Source organism: Herpailurus yagouaroundi, unplaced genomic scaffold (assembly GCF_014898765.1).
Source record: "Herpailurus yagouaroundi ecotype Mexico unplaced genomic scaffold, PumYag 186, whole genome shotgun sequence".
Lineage (NCBI taxonomy): Eukaryota > Metazoa > Chordata > Mammalia > Carnivora > Felidae > Herpailurus > Herpailurus yagouaroundi.
The window spans coordinates 28699302-28720146 of NW_024412417.1; the positions used below are offsets into that span (position 1 = coordinate 28699302).

At 40.3% G+C, this 20845-nt stretch overlaps 1 protein-coding gene across 1 annotated transcript in view; it reads left to right on the top strand.

The window, feature by feature from the left end:
• Positions 1–20845, top strand: part of COLEC10 (collectin subfamily member 10) — a 39513-nt gene that overhangs the window by 11439 nt on the left and 7229 nt on the right. Inside the window, exons 2-3 of the mRNA XM_040494299.1 lie at positions 9970–10041; positions 11672–11743. Coding sequence (XP_040350233.1) covers positions 9970–10041; positions 11672–11743 — 144 coding nt within the window. The remainder of the gene's footprint in view (positions 1–9969; positions 10042–11671; positions 11744–20845) is intronic.

A 20845-nucleotide genomic window follows, 5' to 3' on the forward strand; every position in this document is an offset into this window, starting at 1 on the left:
AACCAGTATTTAAACAATTATTCATTGAATAGACACTATTCTAGGCCCTTGGAGTCACTGGTGAATAAAACACCATGCAGACCATTTAGGGACCACCCACAAGGAATAGGGATTATATGAGGACAGGAAGAGGTAGAATGATGGCAGTAGTGTTAGGAAGAAAAAGAAAGGACACATGTGAGAAAAAGTAAGAATCAAGGTGGAAGTTAGGAAGGAGGAATAGCCAAAGCCAATCTGGGTACTGAGCCTGGGAGATTAGAGCATGGTGGCAACACTGGGAGACACGGGCAAATTAGAAGAGGGAACAGGGATGCCTGGGTGTCTCAGTCGGTTGGGCTCTGACTATTGATTTCAGCTCAGGTCATGATCTCATGGTTCATGAGTTCAACCTCTTGGGATTCTCTCTCTTCCCCTCTCTCTCTGCCTCTACCCCGCTTATGTGCATGCACTTACTCTCTTTCTCTCTCTCAAAATAAATGAATACACTTAAAAAAAAAAAAGAAGAGGGGACAAAAATATGGGGTGGAGAGAGTAGTAGAGCCAGTCTGGCTGCCTTCCTAGATTACAAGCCATCACACAGACCTTTCTCAGCTGACTCAAGTCAATTCATTAATCAGCCATTTGAGAGAATGACATTTCAATCAATTACTAATTTATTTAACTGTATTCTCATTAAGCTCACATTTATCTATCTTAACTTTAAGGGTGTTATTCCCTTTCTTTTGAAAACCTTTGTTGAGAAAGCACCCATTACATCTGAGATGCTGTGCCAAGTGCTAGGGATACAGAGAATATAGTGCATATCCCTGACCTGTCCCATCATGTGACACAGTGTGGTGGATGCTTTGAAGTAGGAGGGGTGTTCCCTTCAGAAAATGAGATGATCCTGACAGTTAAAGAGGGAGATGGCAGCAAGAAAGTCTGTACCAAGAAGACTCCTGGGGAAAGGACGTGACATGTGAGCAGAACCCATAGGATGCATGGTTTGGATGGAAAATAAAAATCCACATGAACTTTTATTGATGAGAACAGTGTAGTAACAGCCTGCCCTCATATAATGACAAATTTGTATTTTATCTTATTTTTTCACTTAAGTTATGAATTTATTCTGGCGGAGCCCAGTGCAAGGGATCCCATTTCTTCTGGAGAAAGAATAGGGGAGAGTTTCAGGTGTAAGCAGGTAAAGGCAGGTGTTTCCTCCATTGTGCTCCCATAACAGCTCCTCTTCTAGCATTTATCACGGTAATTATATGCCTATCTTCTCCTGAGGTTTTGATTTCCTCATAGGAAGGCCCTTTTGTCCTGATCTGTGTCTAGTAGACACATAAGTTTCCTTACATTAGTAAGGAAGTAAACTTAAACTGGTTAGTCAAACAAGCAAACAGAGGAGAGAAGGGGAATTTATAGACTCATGTAACAGGGAGGGATTCAAGCTGCACTATATCCAGTCCGGAGTGAGGTGCTCAGGACTCAGTCTTCATACCTTGCTTCTGCTTTCCTCAATAATGACTTCACTTTAAAGAAGCTTCTCCCTTCGTGGTGGTCAAATAGATTCAGATATTTCAATAGTAGTCTATCGTCTCTGCAACCCTTGCAGAAAGAGCAAGTCTCCATTTTTGAAAGTTATAACTGCTTGAGTTGTTGAGGAGACTTATCTACGAATTGAGACTCACTGGCTCTTGGCGAGTCACATGTCCATTGCTGAACCAATCACTGTGGGTTAGGTTTAAAACACATGGACGTAGAATAAGCAAGCGTGGTTTCCTATGGAAATTTGTGGGACTGGTACTAGAAGCACAGAAGAAGATACCAGGAAGGTAAAAGCAAGAGATCCCCACTATACACTCAACATTTAGTGGATCATTAAGGGCACACTCAATGCACAGGTATCCTCTGTGAAATTTGCCATCCATAATATCGTTTAATCTTCAAGCAACTCCGTGTAAGAAAAATGTAACTATCTCAACTTTCTAGTTTAGGAAACTGAAGCAGAGAGAGTACCCATTATACTTATATTAGTATAATATGAAAGCGCTGTTAAGTGGAGATGTAGGAGTTGAGCCCAGGTCTCTGTGACTATGAATTAGTCTGCTAGGGCTACCATAACAAAATGACACAAACTGAGTGGCTTAAACATCAGGAAGTCATTGTCTTGCAGTTCTGGAGGCCGAAAGGCCAAGGTCAAGTTGTTGACAAATTTGGTCTCTCTTAGCTAAGACCTCTCTCCTTGGCTTGCAGATGGCTGCCTTCTCACTGTGTCCTCACATGGCCTTTGCAGGGATTTTTTTTTTTTTTTTTACATTTGTCCTTGTATCCTTTTGTATGTCCAAATTTCCTCTTCTCATAAGGACACTGCCAGATTGGATTAGGACTGCCCAAACAGCCAGAATTTAACTTACTCATCTTGTTAAAGGCCTTATGTCTAAATACATTTGCCTTCTGAAGTACTGGGAGTAGGGCTTCAACATGAAGGGCTCCAATATGAATTTTGGAGATGAGGAAACAATTCAGCCCATAACAGGCTATAAAACTCCTATTCTTCCCATTGCACCAAGCTTCCAAAGACCTGTGGTTCTGAAGGCTGAGACCCTTGCCAAATTGTATCTTGGTTAAGAGCTGCTTTCTTCCACAGAAGATTGTCCCTTGGACAGCTTTTCTCCTTAGAGGCAGGCAGCTTCCTATGGACTAAAATGAACTTAGTTCTTTTGTAATCATATCCCGACTGTAGGACCAAAATAAACATTTTGCAAATGCTTTAAATGTATTGGGAAAGATGTTAATTGTTTTACAAGGATGGTCTTATTTCATGCACATTCTTTATAACTGGGTAAGATAATGTTAGGGAGGAGCTCAGAAAAATCTCTTAGAGGACCCCTGCCCTACTGTCATGGAAAGATGTTTTTCCATTCATGAGGAACATAGTATTTTATTATTATTATTATTATTATTATTATTATTATTATTATTTTGCTGTTCTTCTTAAGCCAAGATGGCCAAGGTCTGGGTCTCCCTTGACCCACAGATAAGTTGCCTCATGGCAGTGAAGATGCAAAGTAATGTCTACATGTCATTCTTCCTTTAAAAACTATGCTTGCTCATTTTTTCTGCTTTCATTAAAAGAAATATGAAGAAAACCCCCTCCATGTCTGAAATGGGGAAAGAGAGCTGTGATGAAATGTCACCAAGGGTCTGTAATCTCTCCACAGTTTATGACCACTATCTTTGAGGGTCAGTGAGCCATGCTTGCAGAAGCCTGATTTTAAATTACAGATCACCTTCTCCTGTTGGTTCCTGTTATCCGAGTGTTTGTTGCCAGTCCTAGGATATGAGACCATTTGGAGAGCTGAAAAATCCCACCTTCAAGGAATGGGCAGGTAACACTAGACATAACCTGGCAATACACTGGATAGGGGAAAAAGGAAATAAGAAACCTTTGTACTGATTTCTTCCTCTACCTGCAATTTCCATCACAAAGCTATTGAAATGAAAGAAAAATATCATGTGTTTCAGCATAAGGAAACAGCCCTCAATTCGGGAGACTAAACAGGTAGTTACTCTATTTCCATTTACAGACAAAACAGAAACTTTGAGAGGTTAAATACCACACACACAAAGGGATATAATTAGAAATTGAATTCAAGATCTGTAAGAATGAAGCCCATGGATTTTATCAATATATCCTCCCAGCCTCACAGGGACTGCAGTCTTCTGTGAATGACCAATGGAAATGTGTCTTCTCCCAGCCACTCTGGTCATGACAGTTTCTTGATTTATTAGGAGTCCTTTCAGAATTAAAAATGGAATTTTTGTCATGATTTGTTTTCAGTGAACCTAGGTTTATTCCTCTGAATGTCTGTCTTTCTTTCTAAGGGCTCACCTCTTTTTATTAGTTTATATGCAGCACAGTAGCACAGGCTCAAGATAAACGAGGTCACAGAACTCTATAAAGATGGCTTTAGCAAATCCCGGTAGTCAATTAAAATTTAAGATTGACATAATGATATTATGTGTACACAGGAGAATGTTCCTACCGTTTAGAGACCTGCTGAAGTATTTAAGGAAGATATGTCGTGATGTCCGTTATATACTTTAAAAAAAAAAATCAATAAAAATACATAGATGAAGCAATGACAACATGTTAATTGTTAAACCTCAGTAATGGGTATATATCTATTTCCATTTATCTTTAATTGTGTGAAAATTTACTTAGCACACGTAGTTAAGTAAAAAGGTAAGTGATGATTGCAGGATAAGGATTGAGGTAGTGAATACAAAGGAAGGTTTAAAAGAAATGTCATTTCTGGTGGTGATGATGATGATGATGCTAATCATTCTTACACCTCCCTTCTATTCTTGTTAAAAGAAGAACAGATGAGTTTGCCAAGCACCAGGCACTGTGCTGCACACTTTTCATGCATTGTCTCCATTAGTCTACAACAATCCTATGAAGTAACGATTATTTTCTCTATTTAATGGATGGCACTGGGATTCAGAAAAATGATAGAATTTGTCCCAGAGCTCTCTTCACCAAAGGAGGGCAGTCCCTTTGCCTTAGGGAGAGCTGTGTAGGAGTGACTGAGTTGAAAGAATTCAGGATTAATGGGGAGAGAAGTAAAGGCACAGAGGGACTGATAAACAGAGGGACTGGGGAGAAGGCAAAAGTAGTAGGTCCCAAGGATGGCTGAATATTTCGGTAAAAGGATGAGGTGGTGATCCAGGAGGTAAAAGTACTGGGAGATAGTCCATTTTATGACTGTACTAAGATATGTGGTGTATAGGAGAGGTCCAGGGAATAATCGATATGACAACAGAGCTTTCCAAGAATGAGAATGTAATTGGCAAGAAGGTGTAGGTAGAGACGAGAGGGATATATTTTAGAGAAGAGTGCTGGCCCCGTTAATAAAGCACCCCATACCACCTCCTGCACTCAATTCAAAGGCTGATCAGGAGGAGGATTGCTAACAACTTCCTCCTGTCCATAAGACTATTTTGGCAGTGGGAAAAGTTCAGCTTCTAGTGATTTTTCTTTAGCATTTCCAAAACCAATTCACTAATTTTTAATAATTGCTTCCTTTGAGCAGGGGGTACTGACCTAGGTTCGGCAATTTCAACTCAAACTAGACTTTAATTTTTAAAGACTTTTTGCTTGTTGGGGAAAAAAAAACTTTCCCTTTCCCTAAGAAAAATTAGTCAGCTGTGCGCTCTGCTGGAATTCTGGTGGAGAGATTATCACAGCAAGCTGGCGGCCTGGGGGGGCCGAAACAAATCATTTTTGTAAAATTGAAATTAGTTCATTTCAATTGATAGCTTTTCATTTAATTTTAAAATGTAAGTAGCTATTTTTAAAAGGAAAAAAGAAAGTCTAAATTGCACTACTAATCCAATGAAATATTGCCAAGAGGATGAAAGCAGACAACTGTGAGCCATGTGGGGGATCCTTTCCAAAGCTTGCTTTTATACCTCTCTTCTGTTCTCATTAAAGCAAGTCTCAAAGATCAAATGAACCCAGGGTTCAAGCTGAAGGCAAGGGCATGAGTTGTTTACTTCATCTCTGCCAGCAGCCTGCTCAGCACCGGGCTGGGATGCAGGCACACAGGTCAGAAGAATAATAATCCTATTTTCACCCTCCCAGGTCTCCATCAGGAGCCACCAGGGAGCAGTAGATGACTAAGTCCCTCATCTGGCTGCTTTCAGTTAGATACTTGCTTGAAAACGAATGGGAAAGCTCAGAGGAAGGTGGAAAAGAAGGAGAAGTAATAATGGCACCAATAATTTTTGTGGTTTCATGATTCACAAAGTGTTTCACATACATCCCTGCCTTTGATCTCACTTTTTGGTGAGCAGGACACGTATCTTTGGCCCCATTGTACAGAATAGCAATCTAAAACCCAGAAATGTTAACAAGAATTTGTTCCCAATCAGACAGTTTGTTAAGAACATGGGCTTTGAAGGCAACTGCCCTGGTTTGAATCCTGGCTTTATTACTTACAAGCTCTGTGACCCTAGGAAGTTACTTAACCTTTCTTTGACCCATTTCTTCACCTGTAGAATGGAGCTAAGAATAATATCCATCTCAAAGTTGTTGTAGAGGCCAAATGATAAGATGTATATCAAGTGCTAGGTACCCTTTGGCCCATAGTATTCAATAAACACTATCATTACACTTGTAAAATGTTTTATGGCTCACAAAATATATCCAGCTCAACTGTATTTATTAGGCACCAGACACAAACAATGTGTTAATTTATGAAGATGCTAGAATAAATCACCCATAACCCCAGCCATCCCACAGGTCACAGATGAGTGTAAGGAATAACACAGAAAAATGGACTCAGGATACAGTGATATTTTCAACAATGAAGGTAATTAAAGGGAGGATTTAGCCCAGCCTGAAAGTGTTAGAAAGGGCTTCCTGAAGGAAAATACTTTCCTAATTTTACCTTTACTAAAACCCTCTGAAGCTCTGCAGAAGATAGTATTTTGTCCATTCTCCAAATCAGTGAATCAAGGCTCGACAAAGGTCAAGGACGTCCCAAGCTCTGTCAGCTAGTGAGTGGCAAAGCCAGGTCTCAATTATACTGAACTACCTCAAGGATACATTCCCTGTGGATTAAGTCATTGAGATGCTTGGCTGGTTTTTTTGTTTGTTTGTTTTCTTCCCCACTGTTTCTTTTTTCAAAAAGGAACAAAAACAGCCATTCTTTCTGCATCTCCCCTTTTTCTCCCTGAAAAATTTGACACAATATCAAATTATTTAAAATCCACAATTTGCTAAGGGTCACAGAATCCTGGATTAGAAGGGATAAATGGAGGGATCTGGTAGGGATCTGGAGGCACAGAAATACACATGTTGAATCCTAGCTCTGCCATCCACAAGCTCTATGACACTAGGCAAGGAACTTAACCTCACTGAGTCTATTTTTCCATTCAAAAAATGGCACAATAATAGTTTTCACCTCCTAGAATTGGTATGATCATCAACAGTGCTGGCATACATATAATAACTCAATAAACATTGGCTACTAACTTTATCTAAAGAAATGCCACTTTGTCCATCCACTTCACCCCTCTGGTCTGATCACACAAATAATCTGTGTGTTCTTTTTTGAAAGCTTCCCCGGAAGGAGATTTTAGAGCTTCACATGGGAAGTGTTTTAATGCTTGACCCATCTCATGACCTGGAAATCCAACGGTTCCATACTTGGCTTTTTGACCTGGAAATCCAACGGTTCCATACTTGACTTAAGCTTTCATTTAAAATATTTACGTTCTGCTGTAAGGAAAACATAGAGAATGGCTGAGCATGCTTTTTCTGGACAAGTAAATGACATCTCAACTTGCTCTCTCCCAAACTGTCTAATCTGAGGAGCTTCACTTTTGTCCTTAGAAGTTTTTTTTTTTTGTTTTTTTGTTTTTTTGTTTTTTTTTATCTACTTCTTTCCATTAGTGATGGACAGGACTCCTTCATATCCTGAGATTGCTGTGGTGATAATTCAGGTAGCTGGTCATAATATCGTGTGTGTTGTGTTCTTTATTTTCAAAGCACAATTGCATACTTACCTTGTTGATGCTAAAATAACTGAGAGAGGTAGGGAAGGCAGGTATTAAGTCCACATTAAGGATGAGGACACTGAGATATAAAGAATAACAATATCCACCATTGCTAAGAACAGATTATGTTCCAGGTCTTTTATGTATTTTATCTTATTAAAGTTCTTATAAGGGCCCTTGTTTTGTAGGCATTATTAGCTCAATTTGTATGGGGGGAAATCGAGACTCAGAAAGGGACGTCACATACCTAACTTTCTCCAGATAATGAGTGGTCAAGTGATAAAGTCCAGATCTGCCTTATTCTAAAGCCAATAAACTCTATCACTGACTTTTGAAGGGTTGCTCAACCCATCAGAGACTAACATGACCTTCGAACCCAGGGCTCCTGATTTATGGTCCAGGACACTTTTCATTAAAACATTCATTCTGTCCTTGACTAGATGGGGTGTGAGAGCTAGATCCACCTATGACTAAGATAGTTGCTGCCCACCTGGGTGGCTCAGTCGGTTAAGGGTCCAACTTCAGCTCAGGTCATGATCTTGTGGTTTGTGAGTTTGAGCCCCACATCGGGCTCTGTGTGAACAGCTAAGAGCCTGGAGCCTGCTTTGTATTCTGTGTCTCCTCTTCTCTCTTCCCCTCCCATGCTCATGCTCTGTCTCTCAATAAATAATAAACGTTAAAAAAAAAAAAAAGATAGTTGCTGCCCACACAGAACTGCTTTGCAGCTGTTCCTGTTCCCTACCTGTCTTCTATTCTTAGCTTCCTGGTCTATGCCTACTACTTGGGGTCTCTCAAACATGCAGTCCGAGAGTAAGAGTTTACAAAGTATAAGTTATAATTTATATATTTTATAATTTGTATATATTTAGATAATTATATATAAGTATAGAATATTATTTATATATGTATTACACATCAATATACACGTTTGAACATGTACATGCTTCCAGAACTGGCCAAATTCACTATAAAAATAAAGACTTGTCATGCCAGATATGATACACACACACACACACACACACTGGAATATTACTCAGCCATAAGTAAGAGTGAGATCCTGCCATTTGCAATAACATGGATAGACCTAGAGAGAATTATGTTAAGTAAAATAAGTCAGAAAGAAAAAGACAAATACCATATGATTTTACTTAAATGTAGAACCTAAAAAGCAAAATAAATGAGCAAACAAAAAGCAGAAACAGATGTAAATGTGGAGAACTAACTGGTAGTTCCCAAAAGGAAAGGAGGTGGGGAGATGGGAAAAATGGGTGAAGGGGAATAGGAGATACAGGCTTCCTTCCAGTCATGAAATGAATAAATCACAGAGATGAAAGGTACAGCATAAGGAATATAGTCCATGGTATTGTAATAGTTTGTATGGTGATAGATGGTAGCTACACTTGTGGCAAGCGTAACATGACCTACAGACTTGACAGATCAGACTTGTATACCTGAAACTAACATAAAATTGTCAACTATACTTCAGTTAAAAAAAAAAAGAGGGGAGCGTGGGTGGCTCAGTTGGTTAAGCATCCAACTCTTGATTTGGACTCAAGTTATGATATCATGGTTTGTAAGATCGAGTTCCACATCTGACTCTACACGGACAGTGTGGAGCCTGCTTGGGATTCCCTCTCTGCCTCTCTCTCTCTGCCCCTACCCCACTCATGCACATTCTCTCTCTCAAAAATAAATAAACATTAAAAAAAAAGTTTTGCAAACTTCTCAGGAATTCACCAGCAAAGACATTTCTTCAAACATAAAGTTAGCTAGGTTTGCAAACTTGAGAATTTCTTGGGAAAAATTTGAAACTGCCCTCCTATCCTACCTATACTGAGAGCAAGGAGAGATGAAGGAAAGAGGCAGACCACTCCAGATTGGTAGGTGGTGATGTGAATAAGCAAGGGAAGTTACATATGAGGCTTGTCTTCAGTGGTGGTAAGACAAGAAAGTTTCCACACCTGCCTGCCAGACTCTCAAAAGTTTATATAGATGCCTTTTCAGGGTTCAGTCACATATACCTGCCAGATGGTCTCAACAACACCTCACTCTGTCAAAGCTGCATCCTTGACATGGCTCCCACTGTGGGAATGGTGGTCATACATTGCAAGATAGGGAAAGGGGTGAGTAGCATTTAACTGATTTCCTGGGTCTGGTTCAGAAGTCAATGGGTGGTCACATCCCTTTAATGACCTCCCCCAACAGCGTGCGAAAAGTGAAAGAGTAAAGATACCAGAAGTGTCCTCTCTTTCCCTGACTCTCCAGTCTATGTGGGCCCATGAACATAGTCACATCAGAGTTCTAAGGCAAGCCCTTGGCTGAGGAATGGATTCCAACCATGTTCACCACCATATCCTGGGGAGGATGTGCTATGTTATTATTCGAGCTGCTCCACTCATTCATTTTCCATTTCCAAAGGAGATGATGGCGAAAAGGGAGATCCAGGAGAGGAGGGGAAACATGGCAAAGTGGGACGCATGGGCCCGAAAGGTAAGTGCAATGATGTGAATGTGACGCTGTAATATTAGAATTGCTTTCCTCTCTCTACTGGCCTTGTCCTGGAGATTGGCAGCTTTTGGAACACTCTTGGCTCCAAAGATGAATGAAAGGTACTTCAGATATGAATGTACTCGCTACCAGAGAGCTCCTATGACAGTGGCTGTTAATAAGTCACCACACATTTCTCAGGCTGCCTCCTTAGGATGAGCAGGGGTGGGGTATTCCAGGAGACCCAGGGAGGAGCAGTCTCCAGAAATACCTAAGAAACCACGAGTTTTAGAAACACAGCTGGGTTCATAGCTGTGTCTTTTCTCAGAATCCACTGCTAAGCAACTCCTTTTGGCTGACCTAGAGTGTAAGGAGGGGGATGAGAAGAACAGAAAGAGTTGACTGATCCATTGGCTTACTCACCTTTCTAAGATCTGTCAGTAGACGATGGAGTGGGAGGAACAGGGCCAAGGAAGATGAGAACGACACAAAGGCCATTAGGGAGTGTTTTTACTCATAACGCCAAGAGGAGCTTAACCAATACATAGCTTCTGGATTGTGGTGTCTAAGCGTGTGTCTTCCAAGCACTGGACATATTCTCCATCAACTGTTACAAGGTGGTGGCCCTAGACCACTGACTTCAAAATCTTTAGCAAGTTAAAGAGAAGAAAAGACTCACAAGCTTTTGAAACCTCAATTTGAGAAATGCTGATTTATACTCTTCCTATTCTATAAATATGTATAATATTCTATAATTATGTACAATCAGTTGCAAAATTATACAGCTTTATTACTGGTAAATGTTTTTTAGGTCATCGTAGAAAAAAAACAAAACTGATAATTTTGGAGGAAATCATGATCCCGATCATATTTTTGGGGGGTAAAAACTCAGTAGGGCAATCTCTGATGTCCCCTTGATCATGAAGTTTTACGATTATACATTCTCTCCCCTTCTTTTTTATTTTTATTTTTATTTTTATTTTTTTAAATTTTTTTTTCAACGTTTATTTATTTTTGGGACAGAGAGAGACAGAGCATGAACGGGGGAGGGGCAGAGAGAGAGGGAGACACAGAATCGGAAACAGGCTCCAGGCTCCGAGCCATCAGCCCAGAGCCTGACGCGGGGCTGGAACTCACGGACCGCGAGATCGTGACCTGGCTGAAGTCGGACGCTTAACCGACTGCGCCACCCAGGCGCCCCTCTCCCCTTCTTAAAAATGGCTAAGAGAGTCAAATCTTGTTTTGAAATAGGGAGGAAACAGAATTCCCAAGTGAAGCCCAAAAGGATCTAGAAAGGAACAGAATTAGAATAAAACTCAAGAATTCTTCCACTCAGCCCCTTATTTGACCTCTAGATTAGACATCCTCTGCTATAGACCTTTTAGGAATATCATATCAGTAAACATTTCAATACCATTGGGTCCAGGATTTTCATTCTTACCCACATTTAGTTTTCGTATATACACTACAATGCTATTAAGATAGATAATAAAACATAGGATATATGTTCCATACCGCAGACAGAAGAGTATGCTTTTTGTATTTCCTTCAAGCGGATATCATGTACTAGCCACGTCTTCAAAGGGAATTTAAAACCTTAGGATGTAAAGATGACACATGCTTTGCTTTTCAGGAATTAAGGGGGAGCTGGGTGATGCAGGAGACCAGGGCAACATTGGCAAGACCGGGCCCATTGGCAAGAAGGGTAAGCTGCATTTTTCTTTCCTCCAGTGGTAATTTAAGGCAAATCAAGCATACCCTTGATATATTCCAAAACGTTCTGTATCATGAAAATGACCCCTTGTCTTTCTTTTAAAATATGAGTTTTTTCTTTCTTCATATCTTGGCTGTTCCTTCTTTACATAAACAATGTGTCTAAAAAATAAATAAGGGGCTTGAACAAAACTAAACAGAAATTCAGGGACAGAATCAAACATAAAGTTCTGGTAGCCTTGGGACGCCCGGGTGGCTCAGTCCGTTAAGCAGCTGACTCCTTGATTTCGACTCAGGTCATGAGCTCATGGTTCGTGAGTTCCAGCCCTGCGTCAGATTCTGCGCTGACAGCGTGGAGCCTGCTTGGGATTCTCTCTCTGTCCCTCCCCTGCTTGTATGCATGCTCTCTCTCTCTCTCTCTCAAAATTAATAAATAAATTAATTAATTAATTTAAAAAATAGTATTGGTGGTCTCTACATTGAACTATTTCCTGGGATCTGCTGGTTGTAATCCTTGATACAGTTAAAATGGGTATCACCATCATGATGCATGTTCAGTAACAGAAAACAATTATTCCTAAAAGTCAATGCAGTGAAGGGCAGTAGAATTTTCTTTAAAAAAATTTTTTAATGTTTATTTATTTTTGAGAGAGACAGAGACAGAGACAGAGAGACAGAGCATGAGCAGGGGAGGAGCAGAGGGAGAGGGAGACACAGAATCCGAAGCAGGCTCCAGGCTCTGAACTGTCAGCACAGAGCCCAACGTAAGGCTTTAACCCATGAATGGTGAGATCATGACCTGAGGTGAAGTTGGATGCTTAACGGATTGAGCCATCCAGGCGCCCCTGGAATTTTCTTTCTTAAACTGAATGAAATAATAAAGATTCTTCATCTGGAATTTATTAACAGGTTAGAAGCTTTGAGTGTATGTATGTATTTTCTTTTGTTTTGCATCCTGTCCCCACCCTGCACAACATTACTGCTTTCCTCTTATACAATAGGAGTGGCTTCCTCTTTATCATCTGAGCACTCCTCCCTACTGTCTTCTTATAAAGCCCCACAATGACAGCAGGTTCTAACTGTTCCTGATGGTCAGCAGTTCATGCTTTGTTCCACTTGGTTTGAAGATACCAAGCTGAATGAGAATCACAATTTTCTTGCAAGAAGTTCATAGACTATTTGGGAAGACAGGACTTGCTCAGAAAGAATCATAATTCTGAATAACTAAAAGACTACTATAGGAGCCAGGTGGGAGAGGAAGGCCTGACTGATATAAAGAAACCTACCTAGGTCTTGAGGAGTGGTGACATGTGTATGGAAATGGAGGGAAAGACATTTGACGGGGAGGCAAGAGATGCTAGTGCAAAGGTACAGATCCGGGGAAACCCAGTGCCACAGGCGATGGGACTCTGCAGCCTGGATGTGTACCCAGCAGCCTTCCTGCCATCCGCGTCTCCAGCAGCGGCATAATCAATATTGTGCCCCCGGTCACCAGAGGTGCGTTCTTGAGGGGTGAACTGGCGCAGCGGGAGAGAGGCTGCCGTCCCTCTCCATTCATCCTGGAGCTTGGTTATCTCCTCTCTCCCATCCTTTTCCAACTCATTCCTTTGAGAATTTTCCTTCAGCCTGCATTTGAGGGCAGGGACGGAGGGTAGTGCCACTGAAAAGAAAGTGCTGTGCTTTTTTTTTTATCCCATGGCTTATAGTGTATGTTTGCCTGTGACTGAAATTCTCATAGTTGGGGAAGAGCTACGTGGACTCGTCAGAGATTATGACTCTTCCCATTTTATGCATTTGGGGTGGTTTTACCATGAAACGAATGAAGCTTTGGCTTTGGAGCCCCACACTTATTTGGGTCCTTCCCAAGACCCTGACAAGGAGCCTTAGCAATGGGTGCACATGTCTGTATGGCTTGGGAAAGTTTGTGAAGTAAGGCATTTATCCTCAATTGGTTAAAATAGTACCCCTCAACATAAAAACAAACAAACAAACAAACAAACAAACAAAACAAAACTATTTCCCCCCTTACAAGCCTTTTTATGCGTATTTTTTTTCTAATTGCCCTCCCCTATGAATTTTTAATACCATCCATGGACTATATATCTATTATGTATTATGTGTATATTTGTGCTTTATATATAAAAGAGAGCAAGATTTTTCACCCTTCTAGAATCGACTTTTATATCCTTGAACTGGTATTGTCCTTATCAAGAATGCGCAGGTTAACACTACTGTCTCTTTCCTTTGAAAAAAAAAAAAAAAAGTTTGTTTATTTACTTTGAGAGAGAGAAAGAGGGAGAGAGTCCCAAGCAAGATCCACACTGTCAGCACAGAGCCTGATGCAGGGCTTGAACTCACAAACCATGAGACCATGACCTGAGCTGAAATCTAGGTCAGACTTAACTGACTGAGCACACAGGTGCCCCTACTGTCTCCCTCTGCTCCAGCTTCCTTCCATCAGACTTCTCTTTGTATCAGCTGCTTATGGGAGTGGACACAAGTATTCAGGGAGCTCGCCAAGAGGAATCTGAGTGGGGGAAAGAAACATTTAGTTTGGACTTCATGGGATATACTTACATAGCGTGCAGTTACTTCCAGGTACAATTAAGTTATTGCTAACAATTTCAGTGTAGGAATAGCTTCCAAGAATATTCCTACCACTTACTGCACAGATCTATCTGAAGTCATGATGAAAAAGTGCAGAGATCCAATCATCACAAGAATGTGTCTTGGGACCCCAGCACAAGAAATGTGTGAGTTGCAGAAAAGAAACAACATTTGAAATGTACAGGGCAAGAGAGAGGCTGTGGAAAATTTTTCTAAATCCAACAGCTCCTATATGGAAAAGACTTTACAGAGGTGTTCTCAAATTTGACAATATTCTTAATTTACATACATCATCAATAATAAGTTGTAAAGGTGAAAGAAATTTCTTACATCATTAATAATAAAACAAAAGCCAGATTTCTGCTATAAGTCATGAGAAATTCACTTGCATTAATCCTTTAAGAATGACTACCTAAGGGGCGCCCACGTGGCTCAGTCAGCTAAGCATCCAACTTTGGCTTAGGTCATGATCTCCCTGTTTGTGAGTTTGAGCCCCATGTAGGGCCCTGTGCTAACAGCTCAGAGCACGGAGCCTGCTTCGGATTCTGTGTCTCCCTCTCTCTCTGTCCCTCCCCTGCTTGCACTCTGTCTCTCTCTTTCTCTCTCAAAAGTAAGTAAACATTAAAAAAATCAAAAGGAGGGGTGCCTGGGTGGCTCAGTCAGTTAAGCGTCGGACTTTGACTCAGGTCACGATCTCTTGGTCCATGAGTTCGAGCCCCGCGTCGGGCTCTGGGCTGTTGGCTCGGAGCCTGGAGCCTGCTTCCAATTCTGTGTCTCCCTCTCTCTCTGACCCTCCCCCATTCATGCTCTGTCTCTCTCTGTCTCAAAATAAATAAACGTTAAAAAAAAAATCAAAAAGAAAAAAAGAATGACTACCTGAGTCAAAAAAAAAAAAAAAAGCAAACAACCACCACCAAAAAATTAAAAAAAGAAAAAAAGAAAAGAAAAAGAAAAAACCACAAGACAAAACAAATGGGAGAGGTACCAAATTGAATAGGACTTTAGGGTCTTGATCTGGAGGAGAAGGGAACCACACTAAGATGAGCTATGCATTCTATTCTAATTTTCCTTTCAAGTTGTTCATCAATTCATGAGTGAGGCAGCATTATGAGACTAAGAAGCTCAAGCAGAAAGTTGCTCAAACTGAGTTGGTATTCAAGGCCTGCCAAAGAAGGGTGGCCCAGGAAAATGGTACTCTTTTTCATTTCAAAAATCAACATTTTCAGTTAGAACTCCAGAAATTCTGAAAAACACTGAATTAAACATAAACCCATTCACGTTTCAAAAACTATTAGCAAGCTAGAAATAGAGGGTAACATATTCAATATGAAAGAGAACATCAAAAACAGCAACAAAAACCCATTAAAAATCATACTCAGGGGCGCCTGGGTGGCGCAGTCGGTTAAGCGTCCGACTTCAGCCAGGTCACGATCTCGCGTTCCGTGAGTTCCAGCCCCACGTCAGGCTCTGGGCTGATGGCTCAGAGCCTGGAGCCTGTTTCCGATTCTGTGTCTCCCTCTCTCTCTGCCCCTCCCCTGTTCATGCTCTGTCTCTCTCTGTCCCAAAAATAAACGTTGAAAAAAAAATTTAAAAAAAAAAAAATCATACTCAATAATGAAACCTCGAACACTTCTCTCCTGAGATTTGGAGCCCTCATCACCAATTTTAACCAGCATAATAGCAGTGGTTCTAGCTAGAGTAAAGCTGCAAGCATGAGAGAGAAGAATCACAATCATTGGAAACAAAGAAGTAAAAGGGTCATTTTTTTGCAGATGATGTGACTGCATGATCAGAAAATACAAAAGAATCTACAGATTGGGGTGCCTGGGTGGCTCAACTGGTTAAGCGTCTGACTTTGGTTCAGGTCACAACCTCATGGTTCGTGGGTTCAAACCCTGAGTTAGGCTCTGTGCTGACAGTTCAGAGCCTGGAGCCTGCTTCGGAATTCTGTGTCTCCCTCTCTCTCTCTGCCCCTGCCCTGCTCTCTCTCTCTCTCTCTCTGTCTCAAAAACAAAATTTTAAAAATTAAAAAAAAAAAAAAAGAATCTACAGATTAACTATTTGTATTAAGTTTTTTACACAGTTTAGCCACACCAAAATCAATTTTGTTTCTACATACCAGAAACAGTTAAAAATGAAATTAAAACGATGCCACTTATTACGGCATTAAAATTCTTAAATATCTAGGAACAAAGCTAAAAAAGAAGGTGCTTAGTCTTCTTCAACAAACAATACATAATGATAATGAGAGAAATTAATGAATGTTTGAAAAAATGGAACTAAAACTACATTCAGAGCTTGAAACACTCAATATCGTTAAGATGATCAATATTGTTAACTTGATCCCCAAATTTATGTATCGATCAATGTTATCTCCATCAACATCCCAGAAGCAGCTCTCTTGGAATTTAATAAGCCAATTCAAAATTTATTTGGAAATGAAAGGCGCCAAGAATACCCAAAGACAATCTTAAAAAAGAAAAACAAAGCTGGGAGCCTGAATTTAAACATTTATTTTAAAGCTACATCCATCAAGATAGTGTTAATTTATGCAGAGATTGTTAAATACACCAATGAAAGGGAATGGAATATGCAGAAACAGACTCCTAAATTTGGTTTATGCAAAGTTGACATGACTTGGCAATGGGAAATGACGCATTTATCGATAAATAGTGCGAGGTCAATTGGATACTTATGAAAGCAGCCAAACATATGCAGGCCATAGGTATGAAAAAAGAATTATAGAGGCACAAATTTATTAATTAAAGTGTTATGATTATTAGTGAATTTTGTGGTGTTTGCCTACTTTTAAAGTTTAATGATTTGTTTTTATTTCTTATAAGTATTCATTTTTATACCACTTTTCTATTTGTAATTGTGTATTATTTTTCTTAAACAGGGCTCCCCGAATTGTATAAGTTTCAGATAAAATGAATCATGGATCTGCCCCTGGCTATATCAGTTTCATGTAGCAACTAGTTAAGAGAAGGAAAGATGTAGCCAGAAAGTGGGATTCCGGACTTCAAGATTTCTGAGATATAGCCATGTTCAATAAGGTTGAGATCCTAAGTATTTCCCTGGAGATGAGCAGAAGTGGAGGCGGAGGGAGAGTCACGCTCATGAACACGTCCAGAATTCAAGACTTCATTTTCCAGATTTAAGTGTGTCAAACACAGATGAGGCTCCAGCTAGGGGAATTGGAGTTCGTGATCTTGAATCAAGTCTTAAACCTTTCGTAGAATAAGACGATGTGTCTTGGGAGGGTAGATAACAGAGATGATGAAGAGTCGTAGAATAAGACGATGTGTCTTGGGAGGGTAGATAACAGAGATGATGAAGAGTCGAGTTCAGTATGATTTTCTGAACCTCAGTGGATGAATTTCCACAAATGTTGAATAAGTAACAGTCTGGAAATTATAGGGTTAACTAACCTTATCTTCTTCAAGACAATTCCATACCTGCATACCCTTATTTCTTTATTCATTGTCATGGCTTATTAGCTTGTCTTTTTTGCCCCCTCTAGACTGTGAACTTCTGGAGGAACAAATGAATGAAAGATTTACTGGCTCTATTCGCTTAAAGATAAGCTCTATGTGGGGACCCTACCTTTTAATCATTTTTATCCTAGTGCCTATTGTACAGTGGAAACTTTCTAAATGTTTTTTGCATTAAGAATGAAAACGTGAATGATGAAATATTTTATTTCCTGTGATGTGGCCCTCTTTTTGACTCTTTGTTTCTCTAAGTACTACTGTCCCTTAACATCAATTTCCACCATTCACTAATTTCTTTCTCTTCCAGAGATATGCCATCAAAATTTATGAACATGTCTCGGAGTTTAAAAAAAATTGAGGTTTAGTGTTCTGGCTCACCTGGATTAATTTCATTTTTAATCTGTACTTTGAAATTTATTGTCCTCATTTTGTCAGGGGCTCTTCTAAATTTTTCACTGACTCAGATTAATCTCAACTTTCTGGGATGACCTTAATGTTGTCACTTGCACGGACAAGGTAGCTTTCTGGATGTCGATATTTCATTTTAGGAATAAGAGAGAATGATTTAGTACAGGCAAATTCAACCTCATAGCAAAATAAATGTTTTTACTTAAGGTCAATAATCCTTTTACAGTGGAAGCATTATGATTTTTTTGTTTGGTTTTTAAATACAACCTCTAATTCTTCAAGCTTAAGACAGTTATTACTGACACGTTCCCACTCACGGGCCAAAATAAGTTTTTGTGTATGGCCTTAAACCTGAATTCATTTTCAGGAAACAGGCATTGTAAGCCCACATCCTCCGTGAACCAGCTAAGTATTTGGCAGAAGCTCACATTGGTTGAGCAGCCTCTATGGCTTAAGCACAGAGCTAATCCCATGATAAGATGACATTATCCAATGAATCCTCCTTAATAATCTTCTGATTTTAGGTGTCATTATTTTCACTTAAAAAATGAAGAAACAAAGGCTTAAAGAAATTAAGTAACCTGGGCACGTTTAGCTAGTGAGCGGCAGAGCCGGGATTGAAGTCCTGGTTTTTCAGACTGCCTTGGTCATTCACTCTACCACACTGGTTTGACTTTCCCATCTGTCAAAAAAGGAAAGACATTCATGGGAAAATACTGGAAAGTAGTCACAGTGCTTACATCTGTAAACTTATATGCTTCCAAAAAATGCCATTTTTCAATTCAAAAATCCGTTTTCCACATTATTAGGATCCAGCTGAAGGCTCTTGCTTCAGTGAACATCTTCTCTGCCCGGATCCACGGCCATCTTGGCCAAAAACCCAGCAGGCATTTCCTTTATTTCATTCTGTGAGTAGGTAATAGTGATCGTGTCCCATTTCCTTGGTCTGCGATGTGTGCTTTGTTTTCCTTAAAACCCCATTACTTTTATAAAGCAAATACTCCATTTAGGCTTCTTTAATGTCCACCACTGGGTTTAGCCCAGAACTAGGATGATAGCAGGACAAGAGTCAACTTTCAGCCCATGTTGAATTGAAAGGGATCCACATATAAAGGAAACACACTGTTTTAAAAAGATAGCATATTAAACTATATTCATATGAACTTTTAAGTCCATATTGTGTCTCGTGGTGACAAGGACTTGGCATGCCTTTCAACTACTGACAGCATTTTTTGAATACTTCACTTCCTTTCATTAAATCATTGGTTCCCTCATTTGGGAAGCACCATGAACTAGGGAGTCAGAAATGCCAGCACTGCCACTGAATTGCTAGATGTCCATGAACAAGTTATTTTGCCTCTAGGATCCTCCATTCTTTCAGCTGTAGAATAAAGATAATGATAATAGCTAGCTTAATGGATTTAACTTGATAATATCTATAATAATATGAATATCTATAAAGTATCTGGAACAGTACTTACAAAATGATTGGCACTTAGCAAAGGCATATTCCTTTCTTCCATTAATATGTCCTCAAATTCTATTTTTACCTTTAACAATTTACATAAAAGAGAAATGGAGGCATTTGCAGGACACAACTTAGGTGTGAGCAGATCAGTCTTCCTCATCAGGGTGCATGGCATGTTTCCCATGCTCTTTCCAGTGTACCTCTGTTGGACATTGTCCCCTAACTTGCTCCCATCTTCACCTGCTGAAGTTCTTCAGAACCAAGCTCCAGTGCTGTCTTCTTCATCCCTCCAGCTGAAGTACTGCCTCGTCTACCTCCCCCAGCCAGAGGATGTTATCTCTGTCCAATGTTCAATGTCTCTCTTACAGCATTTATCACATTCTGTTGTCATGGGTTTCATCATTGCCTTATTTCATTCAAGTGCAAGTTCTGAGGCTTCCTCCTACACACTTAAATTGCATTTTCGGTTTCAAGGACTGCTTTTTCTCTTTGGGGAGCCTGTGAACGTCTGGCATCCCTGTAAAAAGAAGTGTCCACATGGGTCAATTTGGAAATGTTCAGCAAATTCCTGGGGCCTGGGCAAGCGGGCTTTCCTGAAAGATCAACAGTCAATACGTACAGGACTCCTTTTTTTTAAATCTTTGTTTTTGAGAGAGATAAAGAGACAGAGTGCGAGTGGGGAAAGGGCAGAGAGCGAGGGAGACACAGAATCTGAAGCAGGCTCCAGGCTCTGAGCTGTCAGCACAGAGCCTGACACTGGGCTCGAACTCACCAACGGTGAGATCAGGACCCAAGCCAAAGTGGGACGCTTAACGGACTGAGCCACTGAGGCGCCCCCGATATGTACAGGACTCTTAATGAAAGGCACTCAGCAGACAGTGATGAAAAGAATAGCTAATGAGCAGGCCACATGGGCCACCCTACGGGTTTTAGAGTGGCTCCCATTTTTTTCCCTTTTGCTGGTAAAGGATGGGGTTAGGTAGAACCTTCATGCTGACTCCATTTCCATTCATATTGCCCCTTTGGGGCACATAACTAATTCCCTGGACTCACCAAACTCCTACAGAGATAAGCCCCATACCCTTCTGGCCTGGATGACCTTCACCCTATATTCATC